General features: G+C 44.3%; 2 protein-coding genes across 2 annotated transcripts; one reads left to right on the top strand and one right to left on the bottom strand.

The window, feature by feature from the left end:
• Positions 1 to 2,475: 2,475 nt before the first annotated feature.
• On the top strand, positions 2,476 to 26,184 carry T265_08956 (hypothetical protein; the record flags this gene model as incomplete). The annotated part of the gene is made up of 4 exons (XM_009174899.1): positions 2,476 to 2,541; positions 6,897 to 6,992; positions 16,529 to 16,623; positions 26,052 to 26,184. The coding sequence occupies 4 exons, from the start codon at positions 2,476 to 2,478 to the stop codon at positions 26,182 to 26,184; spliced, it is 390 nt and encodes a 129-aa protein (XP_009173163.1).
• On the bottom strand, positions 5,697 to 26,743 carry T265_08957 (hypothetical protein; the record flags this gene model as incomplete). The annotated part of the gene is made up of 4 exons (XM_009174900.1): positions 5,697 to 8,673; positions 12,033 to 12,273; positions 15,319 to 15,514; positions 25,523 to 26,743. The coding sequence occupies 4 exons, from the start codon at positions 26,602 to 26,604 to the stop codon at positions 5,825 to 5,827; spliced, it is 4,368 nt and encodes a 1,455-aa protein (XP_009173164.1).

The raw sequence follows: 26,743 nt of genomic DNA, 5'->3' as shown, positions 1-26,743 counted from the left end.
CCTGAATTATTGACGAAGATGGCATGGTGCTCTGGGACTGAAGTTATTTGACGGTATTATGTACACTGGGCGCTCTTTCCCAGACCAGAGACTTTCTCCCTTTGCCAGGAAAATCCAGTACAGATCCAGTGGACTCAAATTTCGCAATCAAGCGTGTAATGGTCGGTGAAAGGAGCTTTAGCCAGGGGAATAATAGCCTCACAATTTCAATGCGCGTACTGGCATCCATCGTAACCAAAAAATGCAGACAAATGCATGCAAAACCTTCTTTATGCGGCTAATAGTAACAAAATATTTTGTTATCCTTTCTTTGATTTGCTACGTTTATTCACCCAAGAGTTTATTTTGAGACCTCTTGGATTTCATGGAGTTTCAGGTTCACTCACTTTGTTCAGTTCACCTCATTTCGATTAATCAGCCATAGGGCATGGACCCAGGGTACATGAACAGCATTCCAACAGCTGCAGTTTTGATCACCAGAATATGGAAAACCGTTGGAAATGCAGCCATGCATTGAAGCCCTGTTACTAACACGCTGACGCTATTCAAAACCACCCTCGCTTGTGAGGCATTGGTGGTCAGAAACCTGAAGACGCCTCACATCATCTGTCCGCAGAGGCCATGTCTCGCACCCATACAATAACACAGCCCAGTGGTAAGTTCATTCTCGTGGTCTGAAGCTGTTGTCAACTCATTTGGTAAGAGTATTCATACTTCGTTGCTCTCGGTCACTTCCACTCAGTAAAGTACTAGGCAGAAAAAGCTCTGCAACTCAAGTGGTCCCCTGGCTTGAGGAGTACACGTCTGACCAGCGTAACCGATGGTCACGAGTAGTCCTAAAACCATCTGACATACATAAGGGTACTCCCACGGGTATATGCCCAGTAATAAACGAATACTAGAACATATTTATAGGATATAATGCATAGCATCTACATGTGTTACACTGATTTTAGAGATTCCCAGGTGAACATTTTGGAATTCCGCAAAGACGGTGACTTGGTGAGATTTTTCAACCCATAACAATACCTGTGGAAATTTCTCTTACTGTAAATAAAAATTATTGGTCGCAACATCTTATCCGCTGCACAGGATTTACCTGTCGTGGGTTAAGCTCATTGTCTTGCAGCAAAAAAAACATAAAGAACAGCCCTGAAACACACGAATGAAGAGAGGCCTATAGTGTTTTTCTCCCAGTCAAGGAAAAAGAGCTAATTCACATACACGATTCAGCAATGTAAACCAACACAGGTTCCCGGACCAAGAGCAAGAATTTGTACATCAGTTTGACAATTTTACTCATGTGGAAACGCTGTCAAGTTTTACTGTAATGATAACCTGTTTTTCTAGCGACTCTGGAACCCATAACATAGGAATGTTCAAATTATTTAATTTATTGAAATAGCTACTTGAATTATGTAAGTAGTGTGTAAATTATTCGAGTATTTTATTGCAGCGCAGTTTCTTCAAGTTTGTCCTGCAAAACACGTTAAGTGCGTTTGTTCGGTGCGCTCCATATTGTTATACGGATCAGAAGCCTGACCGTTGCGCTTTGTGGACATCAAAAGACTCTCAGTGTTTGACCACCAATGTCTTCGGACTATTGCCCGAGTCTGGTAGGAACACCAAACCAGTAATGCAGCTGTTCTTTGACAGAACTAACTCGCCCGTGATAGATGAATTGATCACACTCCACAGGTTCCGCTATTTTGGTTATATGCTGCACAAGACGGTCAACTGGAATCTTTGAAGAGCATTTTTTACACAACCACGCTAAGAGTGGAAACGGACTACCGGTGTTCAAGCAATGACTTGACAGTGAATTATGGAAGCCATCATCAGTAGATTCAACTACGCTGGTCACTGACGTCTCCCTGGATGGAGAATGCAAAAAGGGAAACTTCAATGGCTAGAAGCATTGCCAGGCATAACCAAGTCGGGCGCTCAACGAAGTTCATTCAACCAAGCTATTGCCTTCAGCGGGTAGCTCCCCTCCCAACCTTCTGAGTGAATATTCCACCGATTATTTCAGCTACCGCCTACAATGCACAGCTACCTACTTTACCTTCCAAGTTCAGTGGCAAACGAAGGGGCGGCAGATAAAACTGCTGTAGGGCAAATGTTGGGCTTTTTTGCAGCTGAAGATGAGTTGAGCCGGCTAGAAATCCTATTTATGTTGCCTACGCTCCCGGACGGAACAAACGACATATGCACCCCGGAATGATTGTGATAAGCTAGCACTAAGTCCCTTCCACATCCACCTTTACTCTGTTCTTTACAATAAGCCTTTCTAATAAATCACGGTTGTACGACAGTGAAGCATCGGTGTTGAACGCTGATGTCATGCTGCCGATGATGATGATGATGCCAATAGAGCGAATTGAGTTACTTCGCTTCCTGATTTACTGAGTAGGTCATCACGCGCCATTGGCCTGATCGCAGTTCAATTATCCCTGCGTGCTTGCAACCAGACAAATGTCCAACTCTGCGGATTCCGGCGCACTATCCGACCCGTCAACTGGTCACTTGTCGCCACCCAAAGTGGGATCCAAACTTCCAGACTCCACCGGCGATCGTCTAACAAGTTGCCACCAACTATTCGGTCTTAACAATCGACTGTTCGACTGAAACCTGACGTTTTTCATCATCAGCGGTGCGAGTAAATTACATGTCCTTCCAGTTGATGTCCGGAGAGTCAGTCCTTTGAATGCAGTGAGACTGGAACAATTTGCCCACAAAACGCGTGGATTCGCATGTACTCAGCTCCGGACTCCAGGTTCACCTTGATTTCACACGGACACACTGAGGCCATTTCAACTACTCATACGTGAAGCCAAGGCACTCCAACTTGAAGGACCGGAAATGCCCAAAAGTATTATGTACATTGCCTTATAGAACGATAAAGTACGCAAATTAACATGGAATTTGGTTTCCGTTACCTCATGGCCCTGTTCTTCACGTAAGAATGCACGTCAGCGCATGTTATCTAGAATCATGTCATTCCTTATTGTATCATTATGCATGGATGAACCAAGTTTGCCTGGTTCCACTGCAAGGGGGCTGCCGGGTTGGCTAGTACGCAGCGGCCACCTTACGATCGTCTAGTTAGGATGAATGACCAAGAAACGCAACGAGTTAGTACAACCTATGTGCAGACACACAGAAAAGGTGTCCCATGAAATGCCGTGCAGACTGGAAGATGGATGGGATCAAATGCTCTCGTTTTACCCCCGAGAGATGGTTCAGGGTTGTAATCGACTTCGGTAAAACTCGGTAAAACTTGAGTTTACCGAAGGCAAGACAATATGAGTACAATCGCCATCATTCGGGTAGTGAAGCCAAAGGGTGTGGTCAGCCAGTGATGTGGTCCTGAATGGCAGCTACTTTGCACAGTCTGTAGGCCAGATTAAGGCAGCTGTGAGCACACATGGTCAATCACATGAGGAACTGTTGCACCGGGAACCATCCAATCACATTACATCGCTTAGAGGAATATATGCTCCTGCTAAGAGGTTCACACTCACTCGTGAGAAATCAGTTCATCAAAACTTAGGACAAGTGAATGGGAATGCTACCCGATTCACCGCGTCTCGATAAAATACATGTCTAAACCATCTTGCTCAAGGGGAGGACAAAAACGAGAGCAATAGGGCACTGTCAGCACAGCCATCTTCTTCTATCGACACACTGAACCTGATCATATCAATCACACATGAGCTAGGCACACTGGAAAACGCTGGTTTTTTATCACAAAATTGAGAAAGACTTGGGAAAATCCTTGACACACAGCTGCGCTGGTCCTATCTTATAGATATCCACTATGGGGTGCCCCGGGAAGTTGAGGTGTCGCTATTTAGGCTGACCTTCAGACCAAAAATGACTGATTTCTCATGCTACTCCATTACAAATTCCAAAAGGAAGAAGTGTGACTTAGGCAACCACAATCACAGCTCTATAGCCTATCCGAATAGGCTTCAGTCGCAATGCCGGATTTTGTGTTGTTCGATTTTCCGGCATACAAGACCCCGGACACGAATGCAGCGAGTTACGGTTAGAATATGAAAGTCGGTGGATGCTCGAATCCAGATTCAGTTGATCAATTCCAACTTGACAGAAATCAGGAGACGAAACTCCGTGCTTCTGTGTCCAAAAACGGGTTACCCCTCGGATGGGACTGAAAGAAAATCATTCATGCAAACATCAATGTGAAGTGAGAGCCGACACGATTTTGGCCATATATGCTCCCCTTTTTGCCTACTTTTTCGAGATAGATCAGTGCATGTCAGCAGGACACATTCTTGACCATTTATGAAGTTTGAACTAATGGCATGATGTGTGGACATGTTGCATATTGGAAGTTCTGAACTACTAAGTTAGACCGAGTGGACATTTCCATCTCTAAGCTTGAGGTGGTTCAGTGATTAGGGCACAGACTCACTGACCGAAAGATCCTGGTTCAAACCCAACCTCGGCATCTCGACTGGTCTTGTGTAGGCTTGAGCAAACTGACTGCATCTCCACCCTCATGCTTCCTTCTTTGTGTGCCAGTGGAATATCTTTTGCACTTGAGAATCGTATGTGACTGTGCTGAATAGCTCGAACAAGCAAGCAGTTATTGACTTTCTTCATCGATCGATTGATCCGCGCTCTGACGTCATACACAGTGCCCGAGCGTGAAAATATTTGTCTGAATGAATGCCGTTCACCGGTAGAGTGGTTGGATGTCCAAATGGGAATCCTGACACGGTAAAGAACGTTTGGTGTGGAGCAACCCGTTTAATCCCATCGAGATAGTTGAGGACGCTCCCAGAGGAAGTGCACTTGAGTGCGGCTTCTAAAAATCGCCCAACACAGACAATAGTGAGTACCAGATAATTTATCTGTTCAGTCGGTTATCTACTTTTGAGTCTGGATCAAGAAACATAGCTGGGGATAGAGTATTGCCACAATCTGCATTATCATATTGTCTGCTCGCTGCGTGACAGAACCGTAACATTTTTCCAGTTTACTTTTTTGTGACGTTTACACCGTTCTCAAGGATTAGATATCTAACATTTACGCCTCTAAAAATCCACACGTTCCAACCTCCCACCTGGAGGACCAGGAGACTGTTTTCGTCAGACTTCTAGCCACGGCCCGACCTGGTATGAGAGACTCTGTGAGTGTCACGGAGACACTCCCCAGTATAGCTCAATGGAGGTGTGCAAACCGTTACGCCACGGTTAGTTTCGCTCTCTCCCTGACAGATATTGACGGTAAGATAAACATAAGCTCGACTTTTGATAATAGCATGCCTGCGACGGCTTTCTACCGGAACCCTGGGAGTATCACTAGAGTTAGTAAGTCAGCTTCGGAGTCGAAGAGGGGTGAGATGCAGGCGCATTCGTTACAATCAGTTGAAATCTACCACTCAGTTGCAACTAAAAAGAACTCCTAGATGCTTAGCCGCCGTACCCATCCCAAGAAAGCAGGAGGGTTGAGAAACTGTCAAGTTGCTTGAGCCTAGACAAAAGCTATAGAGATGCTGAGGACTCAGACCATGGATGTTCCTTTCAATAGGTTCGTTCTTTAATCACCGCGCCATCTTGACGTCTGTGCTCTAACCGCCCTTGATTGATGAAACAAGGTGCTGGTCAATGCAACCTAAGGTCCGTCCATCATCATTCAAGGATATGCGGAATTGTTAAATTTATGTACAACGATGTTCCGACCAATTTAGTTAGAATCTAAACAGAAGGCTTGTCCAAAGCTCTGCAAGAAAGTGACAAAGAATGTACAACAGGTTACGTTCTGGTTAGACAGACTTTCCCGTGAATTTGAACTGTCAAAAAAGGGGATGAATTTGACGACTGGAATTACAGCAAATCATCCGAGGTGGATTCTTGGTTCGGCAAGATATTTTTGTCCCATTCGTTTTTGGATGTTGGACACAGGTGTAGACTGAGGCGTTCGTATTATTTTGTTCGTTAACTGAATGAAGAAATTTGGAATATTGTTCGGCTTGGCGCATCTTCTGTGCGTGGAACGAAGATGTGTTCCAGAGCCTTGGAACAGACGGAGAGTTGGCAGAAGAACCAGGTGTTCGTAGGGTAGAAGCAATGGACTGACACTCTTCAAATCGTTTTGGCCAATTCTGAACTGGATTAGGACCTGAGCTGCTAACTGGATGTAGTAAAGTCTCTGTATTGGGGAAAATGCTTTCAAGTTCGTCAGAATTATGATTACAGCTGTTGTGTGCCGAGGGTGTTTGGTACAACTTGTAACTGTTTATCCCGTACATTCTGCATGGCTTGCGAAAGACTTTCATTCTTGCAGGTCTTGAACGGTTCGCACCACTATGAGCCACGATTTTTGACGGTGCTAAACGAGTCGAGAAAACTAGGGGTTGACTACGCCGATATGGTGGTCTGGCGGTTGCGTGGAGTGGGCGGCCCCTGCTACGTTTTCGACTTGCTCGGGGAATTATTCCTCCCCCGGGGGTTTGGCAAGCGTTTTCAGTTTTCTGTACTGCACCAAATGTACACGAGTACCCTTCTGGGGGGTCCTGATAAGCTTGTGGGTTATAGCCTTTGACTGGATTTCCTTCAATTTTGTCTCCTTTTATACCGGCGTTTTTGTTCTTCCGCGCCAAACCGATACAACAGTACTTAACGTTTGACTGCGACCCATCGGATTCGGTAGGTGGCTTACTGTATTCTGGACTAGGTTGGGGTGAACAGCCTGCGCTTTGCCTTGCCGTTTCAGATTTTGGACAGCCGTTTTGCTGAAAGGACCCCGAATGTTCCAAGGCGGGCGTCTTTGGTCCGTCTCCTTCGAGGCAAGAGATTTCCGGTATCCGAGTCCTTGATTCGGCCTTGGAGATTCCGACCTCTCGTATGTTGTCGCTTCTAATGCAGCTATCGGCAAGCGACCCAAATCCACTGTCGGAGGAAACATTCGCCGCTGTACATTCCGTTCTGCCGGACCCTTCCAGTTCTGATTTCACCGTGGATGTGTGTTTGCGGCGGCTATGCATGTCTCCCAGAAGTACTCTGATGGATTTGCCCAGTTCGGCATACCTGACAAGCAGTTCTTCTAGTTGGCTTTCCGTGGCCTCATCTAGAAATTGGCGAAATAGTTCGCAGCGATTTGGGTGCACATCTGTCGGTGAATTCCTAACTTGTGAGTGTGGGAAGGTGACCATCAATGTTTCGCAACGATAGGCCTCTATAAATTTCTTCAGTAGGTTGACAAGTTCCCGTTTGCGTTTGATTTGGTGGATTTCAGGCAAACGGTGCTCACTTCCACCCGTTTCAGGGCTCAAAAGTTCACCACCTCTATCACCGAGGCTAGTTCTGATGGCCATGTTTGATAACATTCTGCCGGCACGATGAACAAAACGCGTGAGAATATCGACTTCGCGTATTTCATTCCGAAAAGAGCGTTTTTCACCTAGCAAGCCGATAGAAGCCTCCTCACATTCTCGCGACAATCGGTCCTTTATTCGAGACAGATAGACTGAGAATGCTTGTCTGGCCTCGAATGCTGAGAGCTCGCAGGCTGAAAGCCCCAGATGTTCAGTTTTTCGTTTTGTTGCACCATCCGCGTTCGCTGAGTTTTGACAATTTCTTGCACTCTTCTGTCTAGAAGGTTTTTTGCTTGACTTTACCAAGTTTGTTGTGCTCGACGAATTGGAAACCTTTACTGTTGCAGCATTTTCAACCGGCTCACACACATTTCCAGCCTGCTGACTATTTGTGGGTTTTCTTTGGGTCGAACCAGAACGCCTTACCGGCAGGTCCTTCTTCCGTTGTTCTAAATAAACTCCGGGGATTCTGCAAGGAGGTTCCCCCAGTTTACGCAGAAAAAATGGCATTCGACCAAGGGTTTGAGTGTAACAGAATATCACATGTTGACACTGATCATCCAGTGAATTCGATTTTTTTGAAATTTTGACGGCTTGGTTCAAGTACTGTTGGAGACGTCCGTGTGACATATTGTGCAAAGACGGTTTTGGGCGAGAAACGGAGGTTGCCTTAGGAGTGCGTACGGTTGTAACAAATGTGCTCGTCACGCACTGTTTTGGATCCTTTCCGTTCACACTTCTCAAGTAGGTTTCCAAATCAACTTCTATCAGGGAACTATTGGGGTGGAATTCAATACCGTTGGAAGCACCGGGAGCAAATGTTTCCGATTCAAGGTGAACACCGCGTGCTTTGTCACCTGCCTGTTGCTCAGCCACGTATTGCACAATGTTGTTCAGTGTGAATACTGCAAATGCGGCCGAATATGCTGAAGAAACGGTCGAGTAATTCCCTGTCCTTCTCTTGTCACCGTTTAACTCCTGATCATGACGACTGAAGCTCCATGAGGCAGAGCTGTTTATGCTACACGAACTGCCACTCATACGCCTATCACCCGAAAAGTGAGGCTCTGCTGTGGGCCACAAACTGGCGTACTGTTCCCAGGCTCCAACGTTCGGCACCAGCCTTAACCAACCTCCAGCTCTGGCCGCCTCTTCCTGTAGTCTACGCATTAGATCCACCTCATCTGATGTCATACCGTCCGGGATCAAGTGAGATATCACAGTGCCCGGCCGCCCATTTGGCTGAGGATCCACTTGGCTCGCGGAAGGGGAGGAAGACTGCGCTTGTCGGGATAAAAATGCCCAAGGTTTCATGCTTTCTTTCTTGCCTAAAACAAAAAGGGAACAATGATCAGGTTTTATCAGTCGCGTGCTTTGAAAATATTTCAAGGCATTAATAGACATTCACAATGACCGAAAGCCTATATAAGTAATTTGAGAAACCGTGAATTTGTCAAACATCGTTGTTAGGTCTATTACCTTACAATTTTCCGTAAGATTTTCCGTTTGTGAAAAACATTTCTGAGCAGTTGTATAACAAAAGAAATGGACCCTTCAGAGACAGATGTTGACCCAGAGGCCTGACTACCAATATCGACCACAAGTGGTCAAATTTGAGTATGTGGGCTGGATCACGCCATCCCCTCTCACATCGGTCGCACCAGAGGAAACTAACAGAACCAACTGGGCCTTCTCCATGTGGGTGAGAAGTTCAGCTCTCGACATATACACTCATTTGCAGATCATCATCATCATCACCATCATCATCATCAGTGTCAGCTGTAAGAACCGAGTACTTGTCCTACAGTGGTTATTGGTGCCACAGTTTGGTTCACCGGTGATTTGGGGAGGTTGGATAGGTAGCTGCGCATTGGAGACTAGAGCTGACATAATTGATGCGTAAATACAGCACTGTCGGTGGAGTGTCAAATGGGGATTTGGGAAGGGTGCTAGGATGCACGAGCGCGACTGGGCCATGTCTGACAATGTCTCTAATCATTAGTGTAGCCCGTCTCGGGGTCCCCATCCAGGAAATTTATTTGGTTTTCACGGGAGACTCAAGTGAATCTCTCGTTTATGATGTCTTTCAACTGAATGTGCTGCACACAGACCACCTCATGTTTCAGTTGGCACGTTATTCGAAAAGTCGCAATATATTTTCATAAGGGAAACTACTCACAAGGTCGCTGAAAACTCTTCGACAACCGCTAAGAGTTTTCAACAACCTTGTGAGTAGTTTTCTTTATGAAAAGTGCAATTTTTCTTTACGAAATTAGTTTAGCCGCACAAGGCGCGTTACATGCACGTGACACATCGTGAACATAACGCCAACCTGAAAATCAACGGGTTATACACAGCGTCACCGTCTTTTAAATTCGAATTTCAAACGGATATATCCTTGAAAAACTTTGCATTCATGCTGAGGAAAGTTGGCCTATCCTGTTAGTACCAACCAAATATGATGTGTTTATAACCCACCCTTTGAGTCTCTCAGTGATGTGCAAAGATTCTGTCGGATAAAACTCGCTGCGCTGGACAGCACACGACTTGGCAGAAAGGTTTGAAAGAGATCACGAAGGGTTCGGGTGTTGTTGGTGTTGTACGCCTTCCGGGATGGGGTCCCCTTGACCCCGTCATAACTGTAGGGCTTTTAATACAACTATATATATATATATATATATATATAAATAGACGAACCATATGGTTGTACGGCGGTGAAGCATCAGTGCCAACACTGATATTGCTTTCTTTGATGATGACGATGATGATGGTTAGATTGTGAATTGGAACAGAAAGAGTCTAATGAACTTTCACATTACATACAGACAACCTGAACATTTCTAATTCTGTTCTGGCGTATGTATTTTTGTGAACCCTCAGCAAGGCATGCAACACTGGACTCGAGTTTCTCTCTCTGTCCTTGGAGCTCATCAGCAGAACATGTCCGTAGTCCTGCAGAGTTTCGAACGTTGAACATGCGAAACAAGCCTGTCGCCCCTAAACACGTCGAAAGCAACCACCTACAAGTGATCAAAAATTGTACAACCGATTTCAGTCGTTCGTGGCGTCCACTGAATGGGAAACCCTGGGAGGCTGCCTAGTCGCTCGAGATAACCAAGGTATTCAAGGTGTTGGGTAAATAAATCACATCGCTTGTTCAAAAGTGACAGTCCAGTTGTGTCCAGCCTGACACGTTCATCAGAATATCAAATGTTTGCGGATCAACTCCGGCAACCGCCAGGGGAGTTGTCTTTCAAAAGAACAGAACCAGAGTTCCGAGCTCCCTGTTTCTGGCGTGGAATGATTGTGCTAGGACAGGAGTAGAACGTTTGCTTGTCATTGTGGGCTCTCTGCGTACTTATGACACTTATGCGTGGCACATGGCGTTGAATGTACATTTTTGCCATTTAATCTCACATCAGGCCCAGTATGACGGACACTTTGTGCCTGATGTGAGAGTCCTGGTTGTGCCAGCGTCTTGAAGAGCATTCACCATTGTTTGTCCTTTCTTCGGTTGTTGGTCATTAGACGCGTGTTTCCATACCAAAATTTTTACATGCATTGAGATTCATCCCATCTGACTGGAACTGTTGGTGGCATGAGTTCGAATGAGACGCCTCTATCTTTTCTCTCATATTCTCCCGCTACTCTTTCGCATTCATCTCTTGCATTCACTTTTTATGTTTGTGACCATACTATCCAAAAATACATGATAATATAGTGTGAATGCAAGTATTCAAATCCAAGAACAGTATAAAAAATTTCTTGATCTATTGACAAGATGAGTCAAGGTTGTGGATTTCAATCTATGAGTTCATAAGTTCTGGATGCTGAAATCGGTGTACATGTGGATTTGAATAGGATGAATGAGCGAGCTGTTAGCTTGTAATGGTTCTCTTGTTCTAATAACAGTGGAATACGAAGTACTCGATGGTACCTCTTCCTCGATTCGGTGCTCACACAAGATGGGGATGTACAACTGATTCCAGCATATCACACAGAAGATAGTGGAGAGTGGGATCACAAAAGCGAATGCCTTGAAGATGAAATTTCGGTACAAAGTGGAAACTGAAATTGATTGGATGGAGAACATACTTCTCAAGCGAAGGTTGCTGGTAGTGGACGGTTAAAAAACATCGACCTCCTGTGAAATGTACTTTCGGATTCTGCAAAACCTGCACGGTAGTAGATACCCTCAAAATAAGAGGGACGAAATGCTAGCAAGGCATGATGATCTAGGAACCTCACGTTACAAAACACCTGTTTATGACATGATCTGAAGGAACTAGGACGTTGATCCGTTTAATTTTGCTGTATTGAATGCACAGGACCGTTGAAACGATGCTTCAAAGAGTTCCAACATCAGTGTGGAAACTGTGAAGACGAAGAGGCCATAAACAAAGTGTTGGTGATTGAGAACGTTACTGGTCACTCAGTTCCTTAAATCTACCATTCTGCAAGACAGGAGTCCGAAAGAATCGACGCAAGAGATGCTGGATGATGTCCTCGACCTTTCGCATTGCTACTTCTGGTGGAATAAGACTCACATTACAGAACTGCTTGTTCAAGGCTATCCAAGACTCGTTGGCATTTGCTTCTTCACAGGTATCATTTCACTGTCTTCTTCCGGTGAGACTAATCCAGACTGAAAACAGTCAAGAATAGAACAGGAATAATTAGAGCTTACCAGCATTGTCTTTGGAATACATTCTCAGATATTCTTCAGCGGTCTGAAAGCACGTGGGCATCGGAGGTGGGACTGCGGCCTCGCCCTTGGCCGTCATGTGAAGGCTGTTGACTCCACCCTGAGTTTTCCTGGAAGGATCGTGGCAAACCAAACCGACCAAGTTGAACAAGTCTGTCAGCATATGGGACTTCACTTTGAAATCCAGCGGAGTGTCGCAAGCCAAAGACGGTGATAAGTTTACCTGACGTAGGTCGGAAAGTGGGGCGTTGGAGTTCGAAACCATGAAATCATCAGTTCATGGTCATTCCGTATGGGAAAAAGTAATAGTAATTCATTCCCTACTCAAAAGGTTGCTGAAAATTCGTCGACAGCTCACGACCGGTTATACCCTTTTTGGGGAAACTCATCAAGTGGGCGCAGTCCCCGGGTTTCCGTCAACCTTATGTTCTACTTGAAGCCAAATTGCACGAAATTAGCGAAATAGACTGATTTGCAAACTAATCTGGTTTTGCGAGAAACACCTGTAACCTAGGTGTTTCCAGTTTGCAGGTGGGTGCATTTCGCTAATCTCGAGTAATTTGGTTTCAAGTAGAACACAAGGTTGACGGGAACTCGGGGAATGCGCCTACCTTATGGGTCCCAAGAAGGGCGAAACCGGTCGTGGGAGTACGCATTACGAATATACATGAATCACGATATCTCGAATATCGTAGCGACTGAAACATGAATCGGCCTGGTGAAGCACATTCACTTGCCTGGAAACATCACAAACGAGAGATTCAGCTAGGTTCTAGGTGAGTCTCCCGAAAAGACAAATTAATTTGCAAATGAGTGTACATTCGCTAAATTGAGTTTTTTTTTTGAAAAAAAACTTCCATTGGCCACAACTTTTCACTTGCCAAATCAACGCAACCAAAGCAATGCTCTCTGGAGGCGATGCATTTCCTCTCTCTCTCTCTCTCTCTCTCTCTGTCTGTCTGTCTGTCTGTCTGTCTGTCTGTCTGTCTGTCTGTCTGTCTGTCTGTCTGTCTGTCTCTCTAATTGTCTCGAGTCGAATGCCCCATAGTACAAATGAGCTGTCCTTGTCCCCGAAACGTGTGTACTTTATTAATATGACCTGTACGGATAACATTTGTTGATCACCAGAGGTCGCGTGGATGTCGGTGCGACTCGCCTACCAGTACAGGGTCCGCGTGTGCCTGGGTGAATAATCCACAAGATCTGGCTGTTATCAATGTCAGTAACCTTCTCATGTCAGTTTCTATCCAGATTACCTGAAAGAGGGTCTGGCGGTGTAGGCATCTTAAAATGACAGTGACAGGTTAGTACCAAGTCCCTTTCCCGTCCACTTTCGTTCTCTTCTTCACAATAAGGCTTTCGAATGAATTATTGTCGTACGAAAAGTGGATATCAATGTCTGGCTCTTGATGTTATATTGTCGATGATGGTGACCGCGCCAGATGGGTTTTTTAGGCGAAATGCTTTGTCCATCCGCCCACACGCTACTGCAAGTACATTACACACAGCAGTGCAATCAGTGGACTACCGCAGGACTGTCAGAGACTCAGACCGAACTCAGGGACTGAGGGAAAACAGTGGTGAATCGAGGCTAAAAAGCCAATTTCTACATATAGCCGGAAATTGCGGTGAAACTTTGCAGTTTCTCTGGTGATACCGATAAAGTATCGGCCCTCTACAGCCCCCCGAGAATTTTTTTTCACAAAAAGACTACTTTGGCGTTTATACATAAGTACGGACAGTTTGTAAACAAAATTTCTTTCCATCATTGAGAATGCATGTGAACGATACTCGAAACGTTGCTGTCTGTTAGAGCAGCGCATGTCGAATGCACGAATCACAAGCAGTCACGGGCATCTGAGAGCAAAGTAAAATGATAATACATTTGCAGTGGAATTTACAGCGCGATCGGTGTCCTGAATTCGTTGACGCTTCAAACGTTTAACAGTGCGCTTCTTAAGACGCATAAGATTGTAGTTCCACACATGATTCACCAAACCTGATTCATCAAGCCCCGCCCAGACGCTGACCTATGTTGGCATGCGGGTTGTCATTCAGAAAAGGTGTGTGAACCAGCCTCTGGTTGTGCGTTTCTAGGCTGAACGCCTTGTGCCCATCCAGATAACTAATACAGTTCTGTAGGGGCCGCTTCGACGTCTTAGAGTGCGCGTGCGCGTGTGCGTGTCCGTTCATCGATCCACCACCGCTCTGACTTGTGATTGTAGTGGTCGATTGGATGCGTGTCTGATTGGTTGGCAAGCCTGTGTGTCTATCCTTTCGTACACCAGAGAACTGTTTGTGGGATGTCTGGACAGATGACTCATTTGTTTGCTTACCCGCTGCAGGGCGGGTCTGTTTGGCCGCGTGTACTCAATACGTCCGTGCTCTTACCTACCTGTTTTCCTACTTTGAACTTACAAGAATATCAAAGTAGAGTCGATTTGGGTATTTGTTCCGCCCAAGACTGGAGTGCAATTTCTGGTTATGCCTCGGAACTGTGAGGCTCCGTTGAAGGTCACACAATGGCTTCCCTTGTTTTACTCACTTCTTCACGAACCCAGAATTTTGCATAGTTTCCCCCTAGAAGTGAGCACTCTGCGAAGGGTCTATCACTGCAGCATTTCTTTTGTGCTCTTGTGAAGTTAATAATCCATTAGGCAGAACTGTGGTTTTTCAAGTCTGGAGTTCGACAAAAAACCACTTCGGTAGCTTGGTTTGGCAAGAAGGGTGTCTGCAATTCTAATAGACGCCCGAGTGTCTTTTGGTTCATGCCATGTGCACTCGATCTCCGTGATTCAATGCTCATCAATTCTCCATCTTGTATTTCTCAGTTATCTACAAATAGGATATCAGACAGTATTTTTGATGGACAAATATTATACCATCCCGGATGTTTTGAGGGCGTGATTCTTTCTCACTCTCTCCCTTTCCCCTACATTGATCATTGTCAGTGAAGCAAACATTCTGTGATTTCCTACTTACAAGCCAACAACTCAGGAGCTCTAAATCGAGTTGTATGAGTGGCTCAATGCGATTGAACTGTCTGATCGGAGGTGCGGGGAAGCACCTGAAAAAACGTACACTGCTCGATACTGAGAAGAAATCCGTTCGGTCTAGCAGTGCTTGCAAATATCCCTCTTGTACTGGTAAATAGTTCATCGCAGCTGACCAGGCTCACACCGAAATGAATTTAACCAAAGGTGTCTACTAGTACACTGACTGGACGCAGAAGCCTGTGACGGAGCAGCGAGAACACGATCAGACCTACCTCCAAAAGCCATGGCCGGAAATTATCGTCCACGATTATGTCGAACCCATAGAGCTCAAAGCATTTGGATTGACACGCCGGAAAAAGATTGCACGTGGCAAGGATAGGGCTGAGAACACTCAGGAATGATTTCACAATGACATCTTCAATTCGTAACATCAGTCCGGTGACATCCGCACCTTCGGATCGGAGATATCTGTTGACAGAAAGACAGGAACTGGCATGGACAATCAGTCTCTATGTAGATCAAAATAGAATTTTAAGGCATATTTATCCCCAAGGTGTAGAGCAGTCAACCCCACTGACGAAAACTACCTTCAAAAATTTCTCTCCCTGGATTTCCAGCCCACCCGATTGCGTTCCGCTGCAGCAGGTGAAATGAAACAACCAGAGATCAGGGGTTTTCTTCCCCTCCCACCAAAAACATACTTTAGGCGCCGTTTTGAGCCCACCAAGATGTTTTTCACTGGTTCATGGCGACACAATTTAAACTTTTACACTGATTTTGATGTTTACCATTCAGAGGTAAGGTGTGAGACACTTTTAGATGCTGTGCCTTTGGTATCGCACACTACGCAATACGAGCAGCATAGGCGGCTTGTATGCGCATCACGGTGAAAACGGGAACACACGAACACTAGTGAAATCGACAACTCAGACCGAACAGGACATCAGCCAATCTGCATGTTCATTTAGCCTGTCGCTACAACTGGCTACGCACACCAATCGCGTAAGAGCGACGCGTGTGGAACGGGATGCGCGAAAACAAACAATACTCGTTTGCAACCAAATTCGACTTTGCGGGAGACTCAGCTGGAACCCAACTGAATCCCTCATTCATTATGTTGCTTGAAAAGATCATAAATGAGAGATCCAGCTGGGTTCCAGGGGAGTCACCCATTTCGTGTTATTTGGGTTCAAGTAGAACATAAGATTGACGGAAAATCGAGGACTGCGCCTACCTGATGAGCCCCAAGAAGGGCGAAACTGGTCGTGGGCTGTCGAAGGGTTTTCAGCAACCTTGTGAGTAGTTTTCTTCATGAAAACATACTGCGATATCTCGAATATCGTGCCAACTGAAACATGAAGCGGCCTGTGTGCGGCGCTTTCAGTTGTAGGATATCATAACGGGAGATTCAGTTGCGTCTCTCGTGAAAACCAAATTGATTTGCAAATGAGTGTATTTCTCAAAGGTTTTCCCCTTCTTCAGATTCAATATTTACCCTACATTATTGAACGGATGTTCCCAGATCCCGAAATGTTGACATTGATTCAGACCTCTTGTTTGTACATTGACAGCAACAGGTAAACCCCAGATGAATCTGTCTATACTCATCCGCAAATCCACCTGTAACCATAGTTTCGTCAAACTGTTCCAAATAACTCTTGGCATTATCTACAATTAAAGTTAATCGACAAACTATCTCATATCTATGTCATTTTGTAATCGCATGATTTCTTGATCATTCGCGCGATGAATGGATTATATGATGTGCTTGCGGTGTAATTCGCAGATGATGTATACGTTCTTGATTTACGTGATCACTTAATTGAAACTGTTTTTTGAACTTCCATCTCCCCAAATGTTTTGAGGACGTCAAGACACAGTAAATCTTAAAAAATCCCAGACGAGTGTCATAAATTCAATGAGTACCTTTGTATCTAGTTGAGAACCGCAAACTTTCCTGTATTCTTGTCAATTTCATGTTTCGGCCTCCTGGCTAGTCGCAGCATCATCAAGGGTACAGTGGCCTTTAAACTGACCAACGAACAAAGTCAGTGTGTGCTTAATTTTCTGTCCTTTGTAGAGGTCACTCATGAGATCACGCGTCACAAACACTCAAACCACTTGCAATCTGAGCCGACAAATACACCACAAATTATCATCCACTACCACTTGCGTAACGCTCCAGGCTTATGAACTTCAACACATCAGGTTAAGCTGTATTCATGTTCGTGCAAGCATCAAACACGAAGGGACACCTCTCTTTTCTCATTGCATCCAAAAATAGGCATGCAACTCGGCCTCCCAACACACACACACACACACACCACACACACAGGACAGGAAGTCAACCGAGCTCCACAAGTCTCCACGGCTACCCACGGAACACCTGTGGCAGCCATACTGCAGAGAAGACACGTCCCGCGTCCGGAACTTCACTCAGGAACTCTCAACAAGTGTCTTCAAACGATCAGTAAGTCACTTTTTGGCTCATTGCACTTTTCGCACTGTGTCTGTTTTCATCAAGTGCACCTAACTATTGCATTCATCACATTCTAGTAAGACAGATATTTGTTAGTTCGTTTTACCATCTGATAATCAAATTAATTACATCACAATTAGAGCACTAATACCTCCACAGATAGCCCAACAACCAGCATGCGTTTTGATGTTTACTACTGTCAAGTATTCGGGGAAAAAATTTGCGAAGCAGGTGAACTGGCATATTTATGTTTCATCTTCAATCCGGTGTAAATCAAGCCAGCCCTCACCCCGTTATCCAAAGGCTGGTGTATGGGTTGCCAACCAAATACAACTCAACTGGTTGGTCTAATCCGTCAAGATGCTCCGGCCGTAAAAAGTTGTCTCTTGACTTACAACAGTTGATGTCGAGTGCATCGACCTCAAATCAGGGCCTACCTATCCTAAAAACACAAAGGTGGGCACCGTAGTCACTAACTTTTCAAGGTAGGCTCTAAAAATCGGATGCTTCAACACCACAGCATTATACAAAGTGATTACTTACACGAAACTTTCCAGGAAAAAACACTGATATGCTCTTCAGTGCAATCAGTTTCTCAGTAGACGCAGAACGTTCGCTGTGCAGCACACATGGTTCCAGACTGAGAAAGCTGGCATATATGCGGTGACTGTTGAGATACAAGTTACCAACGCAAGTGACGCTTATGAAGAACTGAAGCAGTATGAAAAACCTGGGGTCGCTAAGACAGAAATCACGTTGTACGTCCTCGTGTGGTACGCTTCCCAGAACTACCCCCTACTGGTTCAACTTTGTATTGCTTCGGCCACATCCTGTCTGCGAAAGTTCTTCCCCTTCCTGTTTGTCTCGAACTGAAACTGTGGCAAGGATCGAAGACGTTGGCAAAATGTAGACCCGGATGTTCAGCACTGATTCAGGTGAACAGCTGATCACTATTGTATAGTAGAACACAAACACTAGTCGTGAACTTGTGGTTGTATTTCCAAGGTGATGAGTTAACTCAAGGAGGCTCTGGATAAACCTTCTGGTAGAACTGCAGTCATCTCCCAAGAAGGCTTAGTATGGAGTGTTGTTTGCTACTTAGCTGCCAGAATCTTTTGATCTGCGTTAGTGATTCCAACACCCACCCACCCCCACCGAGGCACTGATTATGTTGTTTCTGATGCTTAGAATATTTGTTTAATGTCAGTCTGCACTGAGTAAACTATCTGGAGCTGCTACTGACAACTTCTCACGTCAAGTAAAAAACTGTCACGCTTGTTTTTTGTGGTCGTTGCTTGCGAACATGAAATTCTTGGTTACTATCTCCATAACAGCTTGTTTATCTCTTAATTGTCAGTTGAGATTTCATCATGTCATGAAAGCCAGTTTATGCAGAAAAGCCGAGAAGCACTGCAAAGCTGCTTCGTACCTACTGGGAGTAATCAACAGTGCGCATCTCACGAAACTCAGAAGGTCTCGAACTCATCGGCTTACTGCCAGTTTGGTCACGAGCGGCTGATCAGCCGGGTGATTAGTTCTCACTTAGGCAGGACATAGTGCCACTCACCCTTCGATCACAGAATCCACATCACGTGGTCGCGTATTCACTGGCCGATCGAGTGACAACTACTCAGAAGCAAGTTTCACACATCCGTTGAAAGTACCCTTCCTCTGTCTCAAGGCGAGCCAATCAGACTGCTGATCAGCTGCTGGTTGCCAAACTGTTGTGTCGAAACTACGAACAGAAAAATCGATTTCCGTGAGACGCGCACTTCTAATGATTTCCCAACAAAAATAAAACAGTAGTACAGTTGTTCTCGGTTTTTCGGAATTGGTTGGCTTCACTTACTGCAGGGCAAAATCTCAGTTTGGCGTTGGAGATTCAAATTCATATTGGAAGAATTCCTTGTGTTTCGGTAATTTCTGGAACCTAGAGACTCTCACGCAGCTAAATCAAAAGACTGTTATTCCAATGTATTCTCAGTTCTGCTAATGGTCATTTTGTTCCGCCGTCTGGCAGATCTCGAACTTTTGTAGAAATAAAAGTTTCGACTCAGTTACCGATCTGAATTACTTGATGGTTCTAGACTTAATACCGTTACCGACCCACCAACTCAAGGCAGTCGGTTCATGACCGCACCAACCACTCTCAAGTCGATTGACAGAAAATGTTAAAATCTGCGCAAACGTCAACTAGGTAAAGTTTTTATGAGTTACAGGACAGCATTTCCAAACCACAGTAGTGTTTTGAACACTGTTGCCAACGGAAAAACCATCCAGACATAAGGACAGTCAAATTAATTGTCTCTACTGTTCTGGCCATATAATAAAGCGAGTATTTCGCAATAAGGAGAAGGTACAAATACACTTAAAGCCATTAGAAAAATTGCTCACACGGACGGAAACTTCACGGTACATGACATACGGGGATGGCGCTTTAAGAGCTGACGATGTGCTACTTGCATGTCCCATCAGTAGTATACGCCGATGAACTGGTAATTCCTACTTTAATTAACTCAGTATGTTAGACTTCTTTGTGAACCTTGTTGAAATCTTATACACACTAAACTACGGCATATTGTGCTGTGTCTCGCTTGTTGATTAACTCTTGATATAAGGTAGGAAATGACACACTCATTTGCACACGAATTCGATCTGCATAATAGACTCAAATGAATTCGGCTGAATATATCGTTTGTGACGACAGAAAACTAGGGGGCTGTTAATCCATTATTCGGTCCTCCTTGAGTGTTTCAGTTGCGATGCTGATGAGAGAGAAGAGAATTTCTGGAAGCATGGTACTCTGCGGCAGGTTCAGTCAACCGGTGCATCGAACTGGATCCAATTTACGCACCTCTACGTGCAAGAGATCAACATCGCAACCGGAACACTCAAGGAGGACCGAATAATGGATTAACAGCCCCCTAGTTTTCTGTCGTCACAAACGATATATTCAGCCGAATTCATTTGAGTCTATTATGCAGATCGAATTCGTGTGCAAATGAGTGTGTCATTTCCTACCTTATATCAAGAGTTAATCAACAAGCGAGACACAGCACAATATGCCGTAGTTTAGTGTGTATAAGATTTCAACAAGGTTCACAAAGAAGTCTAACATACTGAGTTAATTAAAGTAGGAATTACCAGTTCATCGGCGTATACTACTGATGGGACATGCAAGTAGCACATCGTCAGCTCTTAAAGCGCCGATGATGTCACCTCGATTGGTGATGAAACGTTTGCAACCAAATTGCCCAGCTCAGCGAACAAGCCAACGACCATCTACGCTACCTGAGCTACCGACATTCTCCTCTATATGCCCAGATGTGTTTACCACCAGGGTTTTGGAACACTTTGCACTTGAAATTGTTTTAGCGGTAACACTCACAGTGGATTCCCACTGTTCGTGTTGGTTTTCATTTCTTCTGAAGGCTTCTTTCTCCGTGGCACTTAAGCACTGGTAATGGTATACTACGAATAACTAGCAAGCCACTGCTAATCATATGGATCATTTCATCCTATGTTAGGTTATTTGATAACCACGTGATCTGGATTGCGCAACCCATTGATTCATTCGATGCTTTGTTTTAGCTATAGGTCACTGTAACCTGGGGCTTTTCCATTTAGAATCACAGATACATTTTCCTGGGCGAGATGTTTCAGTGGTAGTGGCGCGAATATACTATCCAAAAGATCCGGGGTTCAAACCCTACCTCTGCCAATTGCCTTCCTCTGTCTAGACTTGACAAACTGGCAGTAGCCAAGCCCTCGTGGTAACTGGAAATCAGGATCTTCGTGAAGCGATTTGCGTGTAACGAATTGATACAACAACTTGTTTGTAGTTCATGATTGTTCACAGCTTCTGACCACGACCGGCCAGGTTACCTTGGCTCGTCCAGATGACTTATGTCTTGAGAACACATGACATCTACGTTAACTAAGTATATGGGCTCATTAGCAGTTGTTGAGTCAAGCAGGCCCATACCTATCACCGCTATCACCATCGTAACAACACTTGTGTAGAAAAGTGTCACCCCACAGCCATGCAGATATTTCAGCGAAGTTGAAATAAGGAACATGACGTTTTGAGAGAAAATGCGAGATGGTGATGGAACCTTGGAGTCAGGTCTTCAAAAGCAATCAAGTTACCAGTGGCTATATCCTGACTTCGTAAACGCTGGTGACGTCATTTGACTAGCCTTTTCTGGCTCAGTATAGAAGAGACAAAACGCAATGTAAAGTTTAACAAAAATGTATCGTATGGTTCCCGTATTCTTCTTCCACCACGTCAAACCTTTCCTTCTCAAAGACTCAAAGTAAAGCGAGGTATACGGGTCAAGACCTCCTAACTGAATCCATTCATCGACTCGTTTATGGACACTAGATGCATGTCTAACCAGAACTAGCACGAAGAAGTACATACAAGCAGGATCACATGAGCGACAACCAGGTAGACATGGGGATCCCTAGCATTCATTTTGACGGTAGCCGCTTCCATTTCGCGTTGCTCTGTCGTGGCCTGCCACCGTTCGCTGGCGTGTAATACGTCCGCCACTCACCTCAGTGTGATAAGTTTCATCCGTTACTATAGAAACCTCAATACACCACGAAGAAGTCGTTTAAACATCACGTCGTCATAAACTTCCCGCAGCCAGATTATTCTTGCTAAACTACGCAGACACTAGCGATCAAGCGTGCCAAGATGCCTAAGGTACTCAAATGGGAGAAAGCGACCGTGGAGTAAGACCGCTCTCCTATACTCAACCTCTTAGCTTCAGCGAAATTCTGCTTTGACGCCATAAATGACGCAATTTGCGAACGCTGCTTGCGTTTTGTTAACCAGTGCACCAGCTTGAGCCGTTACAGTCATAATGCCGTGAGACCAAAATAAGTGAACCAATTTCAAGCTTTTATGCCATAGTTTAGTTTGAATCAATACATCCTCCTAGGACATCCCCCTATGGTTAACGGAGCCGAAGGTTTGTTTAAAGTCCAGGGAGACCATGATTGTTGGGTGTCGTTATAACGAACACGGCTAAGGCAGTCGACGTAATGTAAAGATATGATACGATCTTATGTCAGGTTGAAATATAACTTAGTGCTCCGCATTGCATATCGCGTGCCAAGGATAGACGGCACAATACAAAGAAACCAAGTAGACGTTTTGTGACTGGTTACCCCTATGGTTGAAGCAAGCTGTTTCTAAATACCCAGACGCCCAGCTCTTTTAAACAGGTTCTTGCTCCCAGATGAGCAACAATTCTTGCGGAAGCGCATCTAGTCTAGCGACTCCGTAGTGCATCGAAGCTGAAAGTAGATCATCAAACGAGTGGATCTGAAATCATGCACCATGGCTCAAAATAAGCCAGTCAAACGAAACACACAAGTGCAATGGCCCAGAAACAACCAAACTGCTATTGAAAATGTTCTACTCAGCAAAAAAAGACTTTTATTCTACATTAGATTTTCAATGTTATCTTCGAATGAGTTGCTTGCGGAAGTCCTTTTAACCTTGAATCAGCTTTCATACATTTTTCGGTTCCACCACAAGTCTCCGTGCAAACACAGGCAACGTTTAATAGGTCAGCCAGCTGAATTTCACTCGGCATTAGGAAATGAGAATGATCCATTTGAAATTCAGTGGCGCTCGTATGTGTGCTTCGAACCACCACTAGCAGAGTTCTAGGCGTCGCGTGTATCTATAGTTTTGTCATCCCAGTTACAGTCAATATCATTCAGACAGGTCAATTGTAATGCACATATGGTTCACAAATCCTCTCTCTTTTGGGCTGGAAGCGCGTTTCTAGGGGTTTACCTGCAAGGCCTAATGAACAGGTACATAGGAGAGCGTAATCTGAATCAACCTTTGTATGTAAGAACGATTGTCAGTCATGGAATAAACCTCGCTTACGGCGTATGATGTCAATGTGGACAGCTTGACTCCAAGATTGTTTAGCGGTAGGAATCACTAGATAGCACAAGAGCACCGATTTAAACTCAATGCTGCTGATCAGTACAAGCCCACTATCATCGTGTATTGCGGTCAGACTGAACAGACAGCCAAAGTGTGCTCCTAATGATCTGAGACATTCTACCTGTGTAATAAAATATCACAGGCACTTTGTAGTAGACGAGGCGGTTAGCCTTCAGTAAAAGGTTTTTTGCATCAATCGAAGCCACAGCCTATTAGCGCATAGGTAGACACGGTGAACAACGAGCTTAATATGTGTTGACCTGTGCAATTTATTATTAAAGTAGGATTTTGCAGGGCAGAGAGGCGACCGTTTACGAACGCCCTGTGGCTTGAGAACTTAAAACTATACTAAAATCAGTGCCATCTGCTTAGAAAGTTTTCAAATCAATCGTAGTTTGTGGTCTGTAGCGCCTTGATATGGAATCTTCCGTAAACTTAATACTATGCTTGAGTAACATGGGTGCAAAAAACGCATAACGACAGAGCATCTAAAGAAAGCACAAGGACAGTTCGTCAAACAATCTAAGTAGGGGGGTTTGCATTGAAACCTGCATTAAGAAACAGGTTAGCGGAGCCTAAATGGTAGAAACAGAGCGGCAAATGTGAAGTCAGTTTTGTGGATGCCTGACTGAAATGCTTACATATGTGATCAGCATAACAGTGACTGTCAAGTGAAACGGGACGGGAGTTAAGGAACAAAAATGAAGGATGAGGGGCATCAACAGTTTCTACTCATCCGCCTTGATGTGTGCAGCAAAGAAAATTACCTGGATGATGTCATCGCACGACGAACAATGTAACACCAAAACATTTTTGACCGTAACGTTTGTGATACTATGCGAACTGAGATACTGACAACGCTTCCAAATCTAGATAGTAGGACGAGCGCCATCCTTAGCAAAATTCTGGCCACATACTAGTGGATTGAAGATATCATTTTTAAGGACTGAAGTGCTACATTTGTTCCAACCCTCAACCTAAAAGAACAGAAGACTCTTTGTCATAACACTATCCATTGGTTAACCTGGCAGAAGAGACTGCTGAAAAAGTATCCTCCAGTAAAGCTTACTACATCGATGGTGTACAAAAAGTGTCGCATCGCGATGTGGTCTGAACCACTCGGGACAGAATGGTGAACTAAGGTTCTCTACATGCCCAATAAAACTGCTCACACACGCCATCCAAAAATTCTCAAGGTTATTCCACGCCCAGTTGAAAAACGAATGTAGGTTAAATATAAAGTTTATGCCAAATACAAAAAGGGCAACTAAAAAGGTACAAGATGGTCTTCCCGGGTTTGTAGCACTTGCTTTACAGCCAACTTTATTTTATGCTTGTGGAAATCCACTAGTTAGCCATAAAAATAGTTTATACTCCATTATGTTTAGTAGATGCTTCAAGAAGTAGATTCTCGTTGGGTATAAGCCCCATAAAACCATCTCTAATTCTCAGGAGGTTTATCTGTTATGTTAATTTGGAAAGTTTCTTTTAGAATCTAAAAAAATGGTCACGGTATGCGAGCAAAATTGTAGCCTGGCTAAATACACGCATATTAATTTTAGTTATCACTGTGTAAAACAAGTAAGCGCCTTCGGCAGTCAGTCATCCCATAAAAGCGTTCTGAGATCTACATCAATGACCTCTCTTCAACAACGTATAATCACCCCGAGAATTTATACTACATCGAAAGTTACGTACACTGCTGTGCCACCTGTGAGGAAGAAGTAAAAATGCTCATTATCCCTGATGTGTAGACTGTTGCTGATACGACAGGAGAAGTATCAGTGGTCATCAAAATTCCTCAAGTTGAAAGTGAAACATAGTTTGAAGCAGTGCCGACAAGGCACATTATCCCAAAAGCGGTGGAATTATAACAGCAATCTCAGGCAACCTAAACTTAAAAAATTGCTAAATAGAACCGCTAAAACATCTATCAGGTGACCTAGTTGAAGCATGTTCAACTCGTCCAGAGAAAAATATCTATATGATATATATGATATATATAAGATTCACACAAGCGTACCTCAGTAGTGCTCCGAGTGACCACTTGTTCCCATAGTCCTCAACGTTTGCATCATCATTGTGTACAAATTCGAAATTTTTCTTATTGACGCTATAATTCGTTAGATGCATGCATTGACTTCGCAGATGTTTAAATCCTGGTTGATATCGAACAGTCGCAAACCTGACCAAACCTTCTTCGTATATATATAGAACAAGGGGATCATACGATGTTACTGCAGCGTAAATCCGAACGTCAAACTTAAACCCATCGAGAAGAAAAGGATTACTAATATATCTGGAAACAACGACAGGTTCGTCACATGGGATTTCTTCTGGATGAGAAATGAGAAAAATGCCTCTTCCTCTCGAAGACGCCATTGGTTTAACAATGTAGGGTACTTTATCCTGTGCGTAGGCGGAACAGAGCTCCTGAAATTCCTCAGGAAGAATGAAGCTTGGTGGAAGGATGTCAAACTGATGGAGCCCTTTAAGTCTCTGCATTCTGTGAACGTTTTTCGCCAATCTATCCTTTCTCGTTATTTCATAAGATCGAGGAAAGTGATTTATTTTGTGGAAATCGGAAAGAATTCTCAGTTGGGTGGGCCTCAAATGGCCACCTGTCCAAAGAAGATTGAACTTTCCCAAATGGTTTGCCGACTCCTGAAATCCATGTGCAGATAAGATATTTCTTATAAGCTTTGATTCCATGCGCACCAATCGATAGGACATGTTATAACATCGACCGAGTTTTTCCGCAGCATCGCATTTCCCAAGAATGCAGGATTGGGAAAAAGTCATCACAGGAGTTCTTCGAAAATTACCAGTCCACATCACACCTGGTTCATTAGTTGGAACGTGAAACAATGGAAGCACCCAAGATTTTCGATGATCACTTGGGTGGTTTTTTCTAAAATTGGTCTCGTGTTTTATGAAGTCAGAGCTTTTGATCGAAGCGGCGGCAGTTGATTTTTCGTCACATATATCTCTCCCAAGGGTTCTTGCATCATCCCTTTTATTTTGATCACAACCCACCGTAGCACAGTCACTGTTAATACTTTCTACGCTGCCATTGTTCGAACTACAATTGCTTGTCTCACACATTTTAAACTCAGGTTCCCATATGGTACACAGTCAATAAAATTTTTTCAATCATTATGGACGAAACCTGAGGTAATCGAAGTGAGCCGTGTATCTTGTGGATGAACGGAGTTTTGGAAATCAAGCGACCGTCACAAGTTTG

The sequence above is a fragment of the Opisthorchis viverrini genome, assembly GCF_000715545.1.
Source record: "Opisthorchis viverrini unplaced genomic scaffold opera_v5_248, whole genome shotgun sequence".
NCBI classification, from domain to species: Eukaryota; Metazoa; Platyhelminthes; class Trematoda; order Opisthorchiida; family Opisthorchiidae; genus Opisthorchis; species Opisthorchis viverrini.
This window is presented reverse-complemented; position numbering and strand designations above follow the sequence as displayed.